Genomic DNA, 17,321 nt, shown 5'->3' on the forward strand with positions numbered 1-17,321 from the left:
AAAAAAAAAAAAAAACCTTTTTGCATTGTGCATGAACAGCCTGAGTGAGCTTCCTGTCCTGAGATTTCAGTTCTCACAGCCATCCGAAATAAGCCATGATCCATCCTCCTCCACTTCTCTTTGGACTACAAGAAGCATCTCGGCAACATCCTGAGACAACTGCTCACTGAGAAATGGCCTGGAGACAGGGACATGGACAGAGAGACATTTGTGGGTACATAATACAAGCTGATAGATGGATTACTACACTGAGCAGAGGTTTTTTTTGTTTGTTTGTTTCTTGTGTTTTATTATAGTTTAAATCACCATTATTGCCATAGACTAAACAAAATAGGATTTAATTAGAGTATATATACATATTCACACACACACACACACACACACACACACACACTGCCTGGCCAAAAAAAAGGTCGCTGTTTGGGTTTAAATAAGCAAATACTTAAGAGCCTATGATTGGATCATTACTACAGTGATTAATATGTTTCAGCTGGCAACAATTCTTTTAACCTTAACTGATGCAGTGTGTAGCTTCTCATTTCTTAAACAACCATGGCAGATTACATATCCCATGGTCGTGGAAAAGATGTTACTGAAAGTGGAAAATTGTTGGCCTGCATCAAGCAAAGAAAACAACTAAGGAGATTGCTGAAATCACTGGAACTGGGTTATGAAATGTCCAGTGCATTATTAAAGCCTGGAAGGATAGTGGTGAACCGTCAACCTTACAGCAGTGATCAGAATCTTTAAAACGCTTGGTGATGTCACATCGTAAAAAAATCGACAGGAGAACTCACGGCTATGTTTAATAGTGAAAATAAGAGCATTTCCACACGCACAACGTGATGAGAACTTACAGGATTTGGACTAAACAGCTGTGTGGCCACAAGAAAGTCATTTGTTAGTGAGGCTCATCGTTAAAAATGACTTCAGTTTGCTAGGGAGCATAAAGACTGGACTGTGGAGCAATGGAAAAAGGTCCTGTGGTCTGACAAAATCAGATTTTCCCTATTCCAAAGCAATGGGCGTGTCAGGGTAAGAAGGGAAATGCATGAAGTGATTCACCCATCATGCGTAGTGCCTAGTGCACAAACCTCTGGAGGCAGTGTTATGATCTGGGGTTGCATCAGCTGGTCAGGTCCAGGCTCAGCCTCACTGTGTGGCAATAAAATGAAGTCAGCTGAGCACCTGAATGCACTGAATGACCAGGTTATCCCGTCAATGGACTTTTTCTTCCCTGACGGCACAGGTGTATTCCAGGATGAAAATGCTAAGATTCATCAGGCTTAACTTGTGAAAGAGTCGTTCAGGGAGCATGAGGGATCATTTTCACACATGAATTGGCCACCACAGAGTCCTGACCATTGAAAGTCTTTGGGATGTGCTGGAGAAAACTTTACAGAGTGGTTAGACTCTCCTGTCCTCAATACAAGATCTCAGCCAAAAATGAATGCAACTCTGGATGGAAATAAATGTTGTGAAGTTGCATAAGGTTATTGAAACAATGCCAGGATGAATGCGTGCCGTAATCAAAGCTAAATGCAGTGCAACAAAATATTAGATTGTGCGACTTTTTTTTTGGCCAGGCAGTGTGTGTATGTGAGTGTGTGTGTGTGTGTGTGTGTGTGTGTGTGTGTGTGTATATATATATATATATATATATATATATATATATATATATATATATATATATATATATATATATATATATATTCCTTGGTTAGATTTTCAAATTCTAGACTATTTAAAATGAGGTTGTGCCTAAATTATGGCTTATCAGTACAGTGTAAAGAACAGGCATTATTCATCAAGAACAAAAGCTTGGCTATAAAGACAGTGCGTGTTGTCCTGGACAATGCCAGTCACACACTCGCTCCAGGTTCCAGAAAGAATAATTAGGAAAAGGCAATTTTGTAGCTAAACTAGGTTGTAGTTAAACTACCTTATAAGCTCAGGTGCTTATTTTAAAGGTCTTGCATTTTTATGTTTCATCATTTCTGTTAATGCAAGTTAGTTTTAGGTGCTCAAAATTCACCTGAGTTCTGTTTCTCCTCCGATCCAAACAGGACCCTTAAGCTTAGAGTCCAGGTTGTAGTACTGCCCATTGACCTGCCGAACTGCTAGCCAGTGCCGACGTCTCAGTGGGAGGGACACGATTCCCAGCGACACCCGCGACGGGACATTCAAAATAAAACCTTGCACCTTCTCCAGACGCAAATTCTGCACTGACCTGAGACGAGAGAAGAAATGTACAGCGCAACGTCACAACACATGACAATATTTACAGTCATAAGATGAACAAGATGAATGACCAATGGATATATGTGTAAAAAGGTTTATTGTTGATTAACAAACTGACCTACGTTTGTCCCACCACACTGCAGCCAATTCACGACTCTGGAGAGCCGCCATAATCACGTTCACGTCATAGTTCCCCGTACCCAGCACAGAGCGGTGTGGGTTCACCACACACTGTGGGGCAAGGCTATTGGAAGGGCATATTTTAAAAAAATTATATCAATTCTTTCATCACAAACATTCACAAAAATTGTTAGTCTGTTCCTGTACTGTACGCTAGGGCAACGATTAACATTGACTGACAAACTGACAACATCCATGATGACAATTCATTGACAATTCCAATACTTCATGGAAGTGGCTTGACATTTTAGTGATGTTACGATCCAAGGATAAGGAATGAAATATACTAACATAGCAATTTCATTGTTTAATAAGGCCAGTAAAAAGTAGCCTGTTTCATTTTCACATCTTCAGATTAATGGTAAGGCAACATCGGCATGCAGGCTTTAATCTTTAAATTTTTTTCAGTTTCTTCATTATTTTGTATTGTCAACAAATTATTCAATTATAAAAAATAATCATTTGTTGCAGCCCCACTGTTCACATGCTTACATTTACTTCCACACAGTAATTACTGCCTTTAAATTGTTATTGCAGTACTGGTGCTTGCAAAGTGCTTGATATGCAAATAATACCAGCTACAGCAACATGTCTAGCGAGTAGTACATGAGTAAACTGACCCATGTCAAGTTTTCATACTGTTCTGCTGAATGAGAGGAATTTATGTAAATACAAACTCTTCTCTCATGAGCTATCTCATATGAAAAGGCCTAGTTTGTATGCATTGCACAAAATTTTTGTTTATCAAAGCAAAGTTGAGCATATAAATTATTAGAGAATATTTATATCACCTTTACATGGGAGATAAAACTTTTGAAATATTACTTTGATGATTTCACTATGAACAATTTGACTGATTTTGTTATCCGTATTAATGAAGGAACGTCTATTAAACCTAAAAACACAATGATTTCTAGCTATAAGTTACATTTTATTGGTTTTGTGCTGAAGGCATACAAATGCTTTGGTAGGCTGCTTTTAGAGGTTTTGGGGGAACTTAATTTCTTAAATTTCTTCATCAATTTCTGTTTTCTGATTGAAATTATATATGAACTTTATTAGAATAATTTGCAGTGTAAAATGATGGCTGGTATTCATAAAGCTATTGCTTGGCTGCAGTGTACAGACTTACACTTACAAGTCATTTAGAATCATGTAAACTATAGGCAAGTCTGTAGTAGAGGCTAATTTAAAACGATGTCATCAAATATAGTCAAGTTGAATGCCTGTAATTAGCAAAAATAAGCCAGAAATACGCTCTGATCTCTTTAATCTGTGATGTAGTCCAGTGGTTCTCAAAGTGGGATCAGGAACCCCAGGAGTCAATGAAGCATGGCCAGGGGGTTGAGATTTTTTAATTACACATTCAGTTACAGTGGTGGAAATCATAACCCACCACTGTCAAGTTCTATTGTTATGTATCTATAATTGAGTACTTATAGATATTAGCCTATTCGACTTGGCACTTGAATGGTGTTTATACAAACCTCAATAACTCAAAAAAATCTAAGATTATAAATAATGGCAGCTTGGACTCAATGTGTTCTATCAGTGGGAAGTTCAGAAGAAAAATGCTCTATAGCCAAGACTGTACATATTTAAATAATGAACCTATTATAGGAATAGTTGGATTATTTAAAAAATAAATAAATAAAAAAATCTGTACTGAGGGTGTGTGTGGAATTAACGTTACAGATAAAGGGGTCTGCAGTCTGCATTAGTGTCATTTAGGGTTGTTATGGTGTCACGGTGTGTCACAGTATATGATTGGGCGGTTATCTCACAGCTGACTTTATCAAAATGCAGATTAAAATGTATGTCTGTCTTTTGTACACTATCAAATGTCTTACTTCAGTGCAACTGCCTAAAAGTTAAGGTTGGATTTCACAGCCAACTCCCTCTGGACTTCCACTAATTCATACTCCAGGAATGTGTGTTTGACGCAGACTGCACTGGTTGTAAATCCATTCATTTTCTGTACCGCTTATCCTACACAGGGTTGTGGAGAGCCTGGAGCCTATCCCATGGGACCCGGGGCACAAGGCAGGGGACACCCTGGACAGGGTGCCAACCCATTGCAGGGCACAATCACACACACTCACACACCTATTCACACACTATGGACAATTTAGAGATGCCAATCAGCCTACAATGCATGTCGTTGGACTGCGGGAGGAAACTGGAGTACCCGGAGGAAACCCCTGAAGCACGGGGAGAACATGCAAACTCCGCACACAGGGCGGAGACGGGATTCGAACCCCCACCCCCAGAGGTGTGTGTGTGTGTGTGTGTGTGTGTGTGTGTGTGTGTGTGTGTGTGTATATATATATATATATATATATATATATATATAAACACACGCACTCACATAAGGCTCAACACTGTTCTATCCTCACAGAAACTTTCTTTCAGTGAAAACGTGATAAATACTGCGTTATAATAAAAATATAAAACGTTATAATCTTTCCTTTTGCCTTTTGTTACATCGCAGTATGTGCAAAGACACAAAGATGATGAAATAATTCCCGTGATACCGATATTTCACACCCAGTGTCATTTAAGAGGCCAAAAAAAAACAAAAACAAACATAACATAAGCTTATTCAGCATTATATAGCAAATATAGCTACATGAGTGCCACGCTCAAACAGAAACTGACTGTGCTTATGAATACAGAATAAATAAATACAGTGTGCTCTCACCGCTTGCAGATGTCGTCAGCAGCCTCCTTGGTAAACACTCTCTCCTGCAGCACGTTGTTCAGGGCGTGAATAGCACACAGCTCCAACCTCTGCTTCTCATGAAACACCTCCACCCCGCTCATACTCACACACACTCGCACACTCCTGAAATCCAGCTGGAGAGGGGCTCTACACACACACACACACACACACAGGCTCAGTTTAATCCCTGCACCATTCCTTATTGGTTCATACAAGCAAAATATTCCTATATTTTAAAAAGTAGCTCATGATCGCGTGCATGATGCAGAAATCACGTAATCCCCACTTTAGACAAACACACTGCTACCCCTGCGTAGCTAGGTTGCTAAGCTGCTAGCTAGCTAGCAGGAGCGTGTATCTACTTACCTTTAATCACAAAGTACACTAAGCATAAACACAAACTAGCCGTAAATCAGATGTAAACTCTTCCACCCAACTCATCGATAAATAAGAACACATCTAGCTAAATGAACAACTCTACTATCTCCCTGTAACTTGGATGCTGTAATGACTTCCGCGAAATGGTGAACCGGAAGCAGCAGTGTTGTTGTTGTTGTTGTTGATGATGATGATGACACTCATGAAGACGCCTCTAAGAGGGTTGGCCACATGCCAAATCTCACAGCGTTTACTACAGTAGCGTGAAGAAGCAGTAAGTAATTACTGTTCATTTTATTTTATCCCTGAAGAAAAAAATATCTGGACATGTGTTTTATGTCTTGGTGGGGACCAAATGGCCACACAAGGACAGGAATATCTGACAGTTTTGACCTTGTGGGAATATTTGGCTTTACCTTTTAACAAAAATTGCAGCTTTTCTTAAAAAAAAAAAAAAAAAAGAGCCAAAAGATTTCCTAAGGATATAGTTAGGGTTAGGTATGGCATTAATTAGCTGCATTAATATGATAATAATAATAATAATAATAATAATAATAATAATAATGTTATTAATAATAATAATGTTATTATTAATAATAATAATAATAACAATAATGGTGGCTTAGTGGTTAGCATTGATGCCTTGCACCTCTGGGGTTTGGGGTTCGAATCCGCCTCTGCCCTGTGTGAGCAGAGTTTGCATGTTCCCCCCATGTTTCAGGCTTTCCTCTGGGCAGTCTGGTTTCCTCCCCCAGTCCAAAGACATGCGTTTGTGTGTATGTGTGTGCGTGATTGTGCCCTGTGATGGGTTGGCACCCCGTCTGGGATGTCCCCTGAGCTTTGTGCTCGTGCCCCAGGCTCCCCCGCAACCCCATGTAGGAGAAGCGGTATGGAAGATGGATGGATGATAATAATAATCAGGCTTGATGTGAACAGATTGATTCATAAATTGTTCATAGGAGCAGTTACACAAAAATATGGTATTCGTGAAAATCCAGTAATTTCAGAAAAATAAAAATTGCATGTTGAGTCACTGGAGTAGAGAAGAGGCTCTTATTTCACTTTGAGGTGAACCAAGGTTCCAGCAGCAGTATAAAAATATAATTCATAATCACAAAGTTTCAAAAAGCAACCTTTTTACATTTCGAGATCTGATGACATCTGCAGAGAAAATGACGGACATGTGTATGGGACTAAAATTATCAAATGACCACTGAGTTTGGAAAAAAACAAACAAACAAAAAAAACAAACAAAAACAGTAGGTTGATCTGAAATTTTCTCAGAGGAAGACGGAGAAAAACACAGACATGGCCGATCCAGATGGAAATAAAATCACAGAGGAGCACCTGTAAAATAGGAGATTACCCTACAACCTCATGTAAATTTAATCCTGTCCGAATAGGGCTAATGTGTACTATAGGTTCTGTCATGCTGCCATTCTTATAATTTTCAATTTACTTCTTAAACCCTTAATACTGTTTTCAGTTTTCGAAAAAAAAATGGTTGTAAATTGGAATCAGTTTTCTGATGTACAGTAAAATGATCTCTTTTTGGAAATTGATTTTTACTTGTTAAATGTTTAAGAGGATTATAGTGTTAAATTGCAAAACATTTGAACAGATTCTAGGCTGTTTTTGCTTTACATTACTGCTACGTATACTAACTACCAGACGTTTTGGTCTAATTTATACTCTCATTTAGCTAAACCCCCTGTTATTGCCCAGTCCTTTAATTTTAAAATACATTTTTGCTATAATACTGACACTTCCAACAAATCACTGGAATATATCCTCAACTTTTTTTTTTTTATTTTGTTTGGTAAATTGTTTATCCATAAACAGAAGTTTTCAAACTCACAGCCTACTCGCTCACATTTGTTAACTGAACCTGACTCCTTAAAACTTTTTATTTAACTAATAATAAAAAATGTGCTCACTGTTGTTCTCCTGGAGGTGTTTGTACAGTATCATCTCTGTTTCTTCACTAATGAAAAGAATGACCACAGGAATGTATTTGCATGCTGTAGGTTGTCCCTGCATTTAGGGCGGGTGTGAGTTTTTTAAACGCACCTATCACATGAGAGCATTTTTCGCATTCTCCACTTCAGCCAGTTTGCGAGGTTACCAAGAGCAGTTACGTAACTACGGGGAAACGATATGATTGGTTAGACTGCTTTGGTTGTTTGGAGACGTAGTACTATATCAAACCGTGATTGGTCAGATCCTGCTTTTTTACGTGTTCGTATTTTTGTTCCTGTGTCAAAAACCGCTAGCTTGCTAAATACTGAGGCGTATTAGCCATCAGTGATTAAAAACGCTATCATTACAACAGACACACATTTTTTAATTTTATATTTAACTGTTTAATGGACATTGCTGAGCTCGATAGTAAACTTCTCACGTCGAGAAACTAGCAAGGCCAATAGTGAAGTTAGCGTTAGCCATTTAGCTAGCTGTTTTTCTAGTTGAGCTAGCCGCATCGAGTTTGGCGTTTTTAAAAGAAACAAGGCTTTTATGTGCATTAATTTAACGGGTTGTCATTAATTGGCGTTATGTAGGGCCCTGTCACTGTCCTGGAGCGGTACTAGCTATAGTGTAACTTAATATACAGCTAGCTAACGTTAGCATCCAACCCCACCGGCCGGTGAGCCTCGGAACAAGCTGCTGTTTGGAGTGGATTCAGCTTCACTGTTCTCATTACAGGCGATATGGTAAGCCCACCATGGCCATTTCTACTGGTGTACATAAATAATTTACTCGTGTCTTTTTCTGCCAGCTACATTCCATACTAGCCTGGTAGCCTGGTCAGCTAGCACTAGCTAACTTTCCTAGCTGTAGCGAGCTGAGTGATAAGCGACGTGTTTAATCACACAGCAGATAGCTAGATGATTTAACTCAGGAGGTGTAAGAAGCTACATTTTAAGACTACATCTTGTTTTATTTTATGACTAACGGCTCAGCAGTCAGTCTGCCACACTAGTCTGTTAGCTGTGTGAATTCAGTTTCAAGTCAGAGAACAGTTTGGTTGCACCAGTGGACACAGATGCACAGTGCAGCAGGCTAACTAATCAACTTCATTATTCACGAGAGTCAGTTACTTAGATTATTATTATTATTATTTAACCCTTTCTGTTCATGTCAAAATGACCAGTATTTATTTATTTATTTATTTTTTATTTATTTATTTTTATTTATTTACTTATTCACACATACTTACTTACTTACATTTATTATTTATTTGTTGTTTAAATTGGTACTACGCTAAAAATGTTCTCAACGTGAATCTTTGTGCTTAGCTTCTTTTCTCTCTTGAACATGGAAAAAGGACAAATTTACTGTTAGCGTCTCCAGTGTTGCCAACTCTCTTCAGGAGAAAGTAGCTCGAGAAGTCGCCAGATGACGCCATAGACTAATTTGCATATTAATTGAATAACTGTGTTCATTTGCATATCAGGTAAAGATTAACACACTTCGGACCGTGCTGTTCTACAAAAATTATACACTCCAGGTGTGGTGTGATGTGTGGTGTGGTGACTCCACGGTCTGGAGTGTGTTATTCCGCTTATACCAGGCTGTATGTTTTAAGTTATTAATTAATGAACATGTTGTGCATTTTGATGAGTTATGTGACACAGCAACATGCTAAACAGCGGACAATAGCGAGTAGTGTTAGAAACATGCTAGCCGGCTAACGTTAGTGATAACTCTAATGGTGATGATTACCTTTTAAAATAGTGATTAGTATGGTAAGTGTTATAGATTTAACCAAGTACAATGTCTGTATATTAACTTATCTAAAGCCAATACTGCTGTAAACTAATTTAAAAGTAGAGAAGGAGTGAGTTATGCTGTTCACAGCGTGTGCGGCCATGTTGATTTGACGTCACTCTGTAACTGGGGAAGGAGCTGGGCTACCCCAAGTCGACCAGTTGAAACTGGAAGTTGAGGGTGTGTTTTTGGTGGGTTTTACTGGTCGTAAGCAGCAAATTACAAGTTGCAAATTCACCTCAAACGCAGCAACAGGCTTGTGCAAATGCAACTCAGTAAGGCTTTACACACTGGAGGTGAGTCGACCAATCCTGCGCTCTCAACTCGTATAATCAGCAGCTATGATATGAGCTGGACAGCTGATAACATTACTTTATTTTTCACCAGCCTTTTTTTTTTTTTTTTTTTTTTGGAAAGATGCCTAAAATATTGCCCAATCTAGCCACAAATTTTCCAAGATGGCAACAAATGGGTTGCAGTAGAAGGTCTCTGTGGATCACCTTTTTCTCACCAAGTCACTGGAACATTGTTAAATCACTCAAGTAATACTACTGATTGTATTGTATAGGTGTCCAAGTTGCTAAAACCCAGTAATGTCAGTTAAATGTGAAATTTTCACTCTTATGTAAGATAACTGTAGAAACTATTTCTGAGACATTGAAGAGCCTTTATTGAAATTCTTACTTGCACATGTTGGTCTTCATGACTACACATGACAATGCAGACATGTTCACAGGACAACACAGCTCTTAGCCAATATTCCCACCCTAAGAGAAAGCATTACATTGTGCATGCAGCATATACACAAAAGGCAGACAATCAAAGACAAGCATCCAGCAACACTGTCATACCTCATGCCATATTCCGCAGACACCCTGATCTTAAAACTAGGGCTGGGGCAATTTAAAAAATATGACGAATCAGAACAAAATTGTGCGTGAATATTACTGTATGTATTATGTACCTTAACGTGTATTGTACAGTTCAGTATTCAATATGTTGAGGAAAGTTCCCATTTTTGTCCAGAGGGGGCAACAAAGCATTGGTCACGCAAACTAAAAATTGGAATACAGTGCAAAAATCCTTAAAATTATGACAAGCATTGTATGTTTAGATGTGTTTAATGTGAATTATTCATTTTGCAATAATTACATGTCGCAGTTCCAGGCAAAAATGTTATCTGAATATACAAGGCATTTCTGCCTGCATTATTTAAGATACAACAAGCTGAGGCATTCTGTTCTAGGGAAATTAATCCACAATAGGGTGGTGTGATGCAGCTGACACGAAGTACAACACTTTTTGCACCAGACTTACAAGGCAACAAACACAGTGCTGCCTGTGAGAATTAAGATAATAAATTTGCCATAATAAGCACCAATATGTCAACAAACAACAGCTAGTGTAAGAATGCAAACCCTAAACTGTGGCCCTGTTAATCTAACACTAAATTGTTTAAAGTGCCTGCAATTACAATGCAATTTGTGATACTAAAGGTTTGTGATTAAATAAGCATTTGCCAGTAGTAGCTTAAAAAATACTATATCCATAACTACAATTTCAGTATAACTAAATGGTACAAAACCTGCTTTTTTCTGTCTGGTCAGAATTGTGTGGGCTCTTACGAGGCAGATGGAAGATGCCATTGTGTGGTGTCTCTGTGCTTTAGTCAAGTGTTCATGGACCTCCGTTTGTGCACAGGGGAATTGTCATGCTGGAACATGTTTGGGCCTCTTCACTTCAGTGACAGGAAATTGTAAAGCTACAGCATACAAAGACATCCCATACAATTGTGTGCTTCCAGCTTTGTGGCAACAGTTTGAGGGAAAACCACATCTGGGTTTGATGGTCAGGTGTCCACAAACTTTTGGCCATATAGTGTAAATATAGGGTGAATCCATTAGTCTGCACAAGCTGGTTGCATAATTTGACCCATTCCATCTTATTTGATGTCTACACCAAACAGCATACTTCCTCTCCAGCCATTGACCTGTATCTGCATGATTTTTTTTTTTTTTTTTTTTTTTTTGCATTGCATTGCACTGTTTCCACATGATTGGCTGATTAGATAACTGCATGAATGTACAGTTGTTCCTAATAAAGTGGATGGTGAGTGTATATGCTGAATAAAATTAAGCTATAACTATTTTGCATCTTAACAGTTCTTTATGGAACTAAACAAAGTAAAGAGATTAACTTGCTACCTATTTTAATGCCATAGTATTAAAATTACTAGCATGTCTGGAGATGTCAGAAATAATGTAACATAAGTGAGGCCCCCTTCTGAATTGAAGTGTATAAATAGATGGACGACATGGCATGTCTGTGTCCAAATAACTGTGCACGTCTATACTATGCACATGTAGGTGGAGATAAAAATGACACCCGTACCTCCCCCTATTCCAGCTATCACCAAGCTAGAATGTTCATTCATTTGGAAATGGTCTTGGGCATGAAACTATAGTTCAGACAACCTTCTGGAAATTTTCTTGCTCTCATTGCTGTGCCCACCACTGCACCTGGAAGCAATTTTCATATCACACACCTCTGTCATCTCACTAACTAAGTATCATAAATACAACTTTGTCTGAAAACCAGTTGTGATCTTTTTCTTCATAGCATAGGACGTGGCTGTTTTTGGGGATACAGAGTGAAAGAATTTCACTTCACTTCACAAATTGGGAGAATAATCTCCTCTTAAATTGGGAGTGAAGTGTCTGAAATGTGGGCGTACGATTAGATACCTCTGTTCTTTAGAAAATTATGTTGAGTGTTTTTTGCCAGCTGTATTTTTGAAAGGACATCTTTGATGATAAAAGTTCAGATTATTCAACAGCATTTCTGAAATTTTTTGATAGTTTGATTGGATATCTGTTTGATGTCTGGTAAGGTCCGATAGTGACCCACTTGTATGCTGTACTTGCTCAAGTTTTCCCAAACCTTACATTTTATGGTGTGTCTGTTTTTGTTTGCAGAACTCGAACGTGGAGAACTTGCCTCCCCAAGTTTTGAGACTGGTGTATAAAGAAGTGTCTGCACTGGCAGCAGACCCTCCAGAAGGAATCAAAATTTACCCCAGTGAGGAAGACATCACAGAACTTCACACTGCCATTGAAGGGCCAGGTAGTAATTAATCGTCTTGTCTTGATGTACTCTGTTAAATATAAATATTTGCACATGGTGTGAATATAGAAGAGGTTTAGCATTTGTGTGTTTTATGTTTGCCTTGAACAGAAGGGACTCCATATGCAGGAGGAGTGTTCAGAATGCGTTTAGTCTTGGGGAAGGATTTTCCTGCTGTACCACCCCGGGGCTATTTCCTGACCAAGATTTTTCATCCAAATGTTGGACACAAGGGTGAAATCTGTGTCAATGTACTGAAGAGAGACTGGAAGGCAGAACTTGGCCTCAGGCATGTATTACTGGTAAGTAGTACAGATCACTGTCATTCTGTTATAGCAAGTTTGAAAAAGAATGTATGGTGTTCTCAAGAATAGGGCTGTCATAAATTTTGACTTTGATACTGATGTATGATTCACCACATGAAAACTATATGTAAAAAAATAAATAAATAAATAAAAAAATTGTAAGACTTGTCATGATATGAAAAATATTCAGATTGTTGCAGGATGTTATTGTACTTCTCCGGTATTTGAAAAATAAGTAAATAAGCAATAATTGAAGCAGTGCCTTAATCAGTATATTCTAAAATCACACGATGGAGCCATAGTGATGTTGGATTTGGTGGGGTTGGGGGTAATTCTGGCGTCGGTTCTCCCCAAAAACATGCCTGGCCGTATCTGAGTTCTCTGTATTGTATGACTCCGAACTGCATGATTAAGATAGATATGTCTTGCACCCCGGTCAGCATTGCCCCCAAGTTGAAAGCCAGTAGCTGACCCTAGTGGAAGATAACATTTTAAAAATTACAGTCCTTTTACTCTGCAGTGAAAAGTACTGAAAGTTATATTTCAAGAATTGCATAGTTCACCACACTGTAGTATTGAAAGGGCAACATCCAGCTCTACTCTAGGCATGGATTATTCCAAACAATCCCGTTTGCTTAATATAAAAACCAGGGGTCTCATTTATCAACGTGTCTGTAGAACAAGTTCTAAATCTAAAGAGCCACCCATATGCTCAAGAAAACTGGTGTTTATTACACATGTATACGCACAGCTGTATGCAGTGGCTATTGATAAATCCCACACGTTCTAAAATGGCCATGCTCATTTGCATAAACATACGCCCTCGGATCGCCATATATGATAAACAACTTCCCTTTAAAAAGCACGGTAGCCTGCTCATGGTGCTGCTTGTTACAGACAGCATGGAACATACCAAAAGGTCTAAGATGATGAACTTCCCTGACAATAAAGATACTGTTTCACATGGTAGAATAAAACAATCATTTATTTGGCACTTTTATGAGTAGTTTGTCAAATAAATAAATACTGTTTTTAAAAGACTTTATGAGTACATTCATGCAATCTATTGCCCCAGTTACATTTAGAAACTCTGCAATGGTGTGAAAATTCATCATTTTTGCTGTCTTTTCCACTGCTGGTTTTGGAAATGTAGTGTATTGTGGCATGATTGACATGAATGAAGGTAAGATGCGTCATTATTCAGCTCGTAGTTGGTTGCCAGTGCCGTCTCCAATTTCTCTTTGAAATGTGCCTGTAGCTGAAAACCCTAGAACAGAGATCAACTAAAATTGCCCTGGGCAAACAAAATGGACTGATGAGCCACTCATCACTCAGCATAGATTTTCCAGTGCGCCCTAAAAACACGTTCCTCCCTCCGCAAAGCTGCATAAGCCGAATCTTCCAACAAGACATAATCCCAGTCGATCTTTAGATGCGACTTTTATATGGAATATAAATTAAGATCATATGTGTCATCTGTCTGCATCTTGTGAGCACTGAAATCCATAATTACTCTCTCAGTTATGCTAATAGGATGGACAATGAGTGGTATGGAAGCTTCTCATAATCAGTTTACCTGCTATTTCACTTTTCAACCACTAGGGGTTCCTGCATACGCATGGTCAGGAGTGTGCGCAAAAATATTCGTGTCCTCCCGCATGAACAAAACTTGATAAATCCCATTCAATTCATAGAAACGTGCGTACGCACAGTTTACGCACAAAACTATGCGTAGACCCCTGGCCTTTATTTGTCCAACCTGACCTACAACCATGTCGAGTCTGTTTTTGCAAGATTAAACAGTGACCCACAAATTTTGTTTGAGCTGGATATTGCTGCATTATAAGAAATATCGAAGTACTGAAAGACTAAAGTTTTCTTCACTACATTGGTCTGCTATAGTTTTCTTTGAGCACTTTTAGCCATCAAGTTTGAAAAGGTGGGGCTGATAATGGATGACAGTCTCAAATGATTTCACATGGAACACTGAAGTTATACTAAATCAAATGATATTTCATGATGGTTGAATGAGGAGGATGAGATTTAAAGCTTCTGACTGGAAGCAGGGCTTTAGCCTGTAACTAGTTTATTGAAACCTATTTTGTGTCTGTTTTCAACTTGGAGATGGAATTTGGATACCTATAGTTCATTTTCCAGTTATTTGTTCAGCCACATGGCTCACCCCTGTTATTGCTTGCCACATCTTCAATCCGTTTGCAAATGTTTTCATTGTTTGATGGCTCCCTACAGCTTGCAATTCTCAGGTGACACCGATCAAAATGCTTGAAAATGAACCGTGGCCTGCGAAACTGTGTCAAATTTTGGAGCTGCCTTTTCAAGATCTTTTATTCTCTCTCTTCTCTTCCTCAGACCATTAAATGCTTACTGATCCATCCAAATCCAGAGTCAGCTCTCAATGAAGAGGCCGGAAGGTTACTATTGGAGGACTATGCAGAATATGCCTCACGTGCCCACCTACTGACCGAGATCCATGCTATGGGAGGAAGCTCAGGAGCTCCAGAGCCGGGTGATGGACCACAGCCCAAGAAACACGCAGGAGATCCAAGCAAACGTGCAATTACAGCTGGTGCTGCAAATACAGTTGCTACAGCCAATGGCACAAATAGTAGCAGTGCCAGTGGCACAAACAGTAGCAATAATGCTGGAGTTGCTAAAAAGAAAACTGACAAAAAACGAGCTTTGAGGCGACTATAATAGTGAATAATCCTTTGTTTCTTTCTTTTCTTTTCTTTTTTTTTTTTTTTTTTGTCAGTATAAATATTGAATTGAGACCATATTTTCCTCCTTTTTATGATTTCTGTTCTAGAAAATAACCTCTCCTTTTTTTATTGATTTGTCATTAGCATTCTACATGAATTCTTTTCATAACGGTTTGTTCTATTTAAACTCTGCTCTCAGGTTTCTGACTTTCATGATGACAATGTAGATCACACATGGAAAAGGAAAAGTTTTCAATTTAAGCATGTATTTATGTCCCCTGAAAATCTCATATGTAACCTTTATCACCATGTCAGTATTTTCCCCTTTCCACCCTTTACAGAGGTTAGTTAGAGATAATATCTCGCTGGTAGTTAAACACCTGTCAAGACAGTAAGGCTATTCTGTTTAAAAGCAACACCAGGGCTTTAAAAAGAAAAGCACCAGTTCAGCTAGATATCAGCCAACCTTTCTTATTTGGCCAATAAGAATTTGAGGTAGAAGAGTGCCAGTATGAAATGCATAGGGCACTTTCTAGAAAACCAGCATCGCTCATGCATAAGAATGTTGAGTGAACAAAATTGCTGATTTCACTGATTGCTTTTGGTTAAGTGGAAATGTCCTACCAGGGCTCTTTGTTTAAATTTCAGTAGCACACAATTGCAGGCAAACCATCCTGCCATGCTCAGTGGATTTTAATTAAACATGAACAATAAATGAATTAAATCTCCAGTTGTTTCACAGACACACTTAGAGAGTGAGTAAGCTAATGGTTTATGAAGTGGTCTAATGAGTTCCATCCTGCTTCACTTGCATAGCATGCAAGAAAGTCCAGTGTCCCCCTGTCCATAAGCTGAGTGATTTTAATAGATTTAAATTGAGTGATTTATGGGTGACTCCATGGTTAAATGCCATTCCAGACTAATCTAATTGGTAATATTTATAACAGACAGTAGACATAAAGTGCAGCTTTGTCCCTTCACAATATTCTACAGTTGTGTAGTGTGTTAATAGAGTAAGAAGTTTAAAAATAAATTAGGGAAAGCATAGAATGGGTTAAAATGTGGTCTGAATATATCTTTAAAATGTGCTCATGTCTTTTTCCATGTTTTTATGCTTTTATGTTGTCTGTTCTACACATTTTCCAGTTTAAACCATGTATGTGTTAACAGTTTTTGCTTCTGGCTTTTGTCAGAGATCATGTCCATGATCCAGAAGGGGCAGATCAAGGTCTTACAAATTATTTTTTTATATCTAGAATGAGACAGTCCCTTTGCAATTTAAGAAGCATTTGTGTTTCACAATCATTGTACACTTTTATTTTTAATCCTAAAATGTGACTTGTTTTAAAAATGATCTAGCCGTAATGCCCCTTAAACATGTGTAAATTAGAGCTGAATTCCAACTGTGTTGCTCTTAGCGAGGGAATGTCTCATCTTGTCACTCTTGTTTCGGTGCATTTACGTTCAGTGCACATCCAGCATTGTCCATTTTGTCAACATGGGGGACCTGCGGTTCCCAAGGAAGCTCTCTTTTAATGGCTCTGGGCTCTGCTAAGACCATGCATACGGGTAACCTTTTACCATTTTGTGAGGTTCTGTGTGGGCTTTGGGGCAGTGGTGTCCATTTAAGTTATTTAAATTAAAAATAAAGTATCTTCTGTTACATACCAGTTGTGTTGGACACTATATTCTGTTTTATTTTCCTCTTATTTTTTAAATTGTGTTATACCAGCCCCTGTTTAATTTAATTTTATTTTTTTACCTGAAGGTGTTGATTAATTTTCTATAACAGCACAGCTCTGACAATAGCTCCAGCTGTAATTTGAATGATAGGCTTATATTAATGTGCTCATTCAAATAAATTATCGCTTAGTAACAATTAAA

At 38.3% G+C, this 17,321-nt stretch overlaps 2 protein-coding genes across 3 annotated transcripts; one reads left to right on the top strand and one right to left on the bottom strand.

Annotated features, from left to right (window-relative positions):
* Positions 1–7,571, bottom strand: josd2 (Josephin domain containing 2). Of its 2 annotated transcripts, none has more exons than XM_034305933.2 (5): positions 7,459–7,571; positions 5,123–5,290; positions 2,360–2,485; positions 2,036–2,230; positions 1–178 (listed from the first exon to the last, which is right to left on the bottom strand). In XM_034305933.2, exons 2-5 carry the CDS (start codon positions 5,242–5,244, stop codon positions 67–69), a joined length of 555 nt encoding a protein of 184 aa, XP_034161824.1. In that variant the 5' UTR covers positions 5,245–5,290; positions 7,459–7,571; the 3' UTR covers positions 1–66. The 2 variants fall into 2 exon arrangements, with proteins under 2 accessions (XP_034161824.1, XP_026795424.1); XM_026939623.3 differs by lacking the exon at positions 7,459–7,571 and adding an exon at positions 5,510–5,717.
* Positions 7,572–7,699: 128 nt separating this feature from the next.
* ube2s (ubiquitin-conjugating enzyme E2S) lies at positions 7,700–17,321 on the top strand. The gene is made up of 4 exons (XM_026939554.3): positions 7,700–8,232; positions 12,265–12,412; positions 12,524–12,714; positions 15,088–17,321. Exons 1-4 carry the CDS (start codon positions 8,230–8,232, stop codon positions 15,430–15,432), a joined length of 687 nt encoding a protein of 228 aa, XP_026795355.1. The 5' UTR covers positions 7,700–8,229; the 3' UTR covers positions 15,433–17,321.

Source organism: Pangasianodon hypophthalmus, chromosome 1 (assembly GCF_027358585.1).
Source record: "Pangasianodon hypophthalmus isolate fPanHyp1 chromosome 1, fPanHyp1.pri, whole genome shotgun sequence".
NCBI classification, from domain to species: domain Eukaryota; kingdom Metazoa; phylum Chordata; class Actinopteri; order Siluriformes; family Pangasiidae; genus Pangasianodon; species Pangasianodon hypophthalmus.

Excerpts from the sequence above, each read along its gene's own strand:
- josd2 (XM_034305933.2), bottom strand. The coding sequence starts at position 5,244 with ATGAGCGGGGTGGAGGTGTTTCATGAGAAGCAGAGGTTGGAGCTGTGT. Across the intron at positions 2,231-2,359 it reads GTGTGGTGGGACAAACGTAG|GTCAGTGCAGAATTTGCGTC; the intron begins GTCAGTTTGTTA and ends CTCTCGTCTCAG. Across the intron at positions 179-2,035 it reads GGAGGAGAAACAGAACTCAG|GCCATTTCTCAGTGAGCAGT; the intron begins GTGAATTTTGAG and ends CCCTGTCTCCAG.
- ube2s (XM_026939554.3), top strand. Across the intron at positions 12,413-12,523 it reads CACTGCCATTGAAGGGCCAG|AAGGGACTCCATATGCAGGA; the intron begins GTAGTAATTAAT and ends TGCCTTGAACAG. Across the intron at positions 12,715-15,087 it reads GCCTCAGGCATGTATTACTG|ACCATTAAATGCTTACTGAT; the intron begins GTAAGTAGTACA and ends TCTCTTCCTCAG.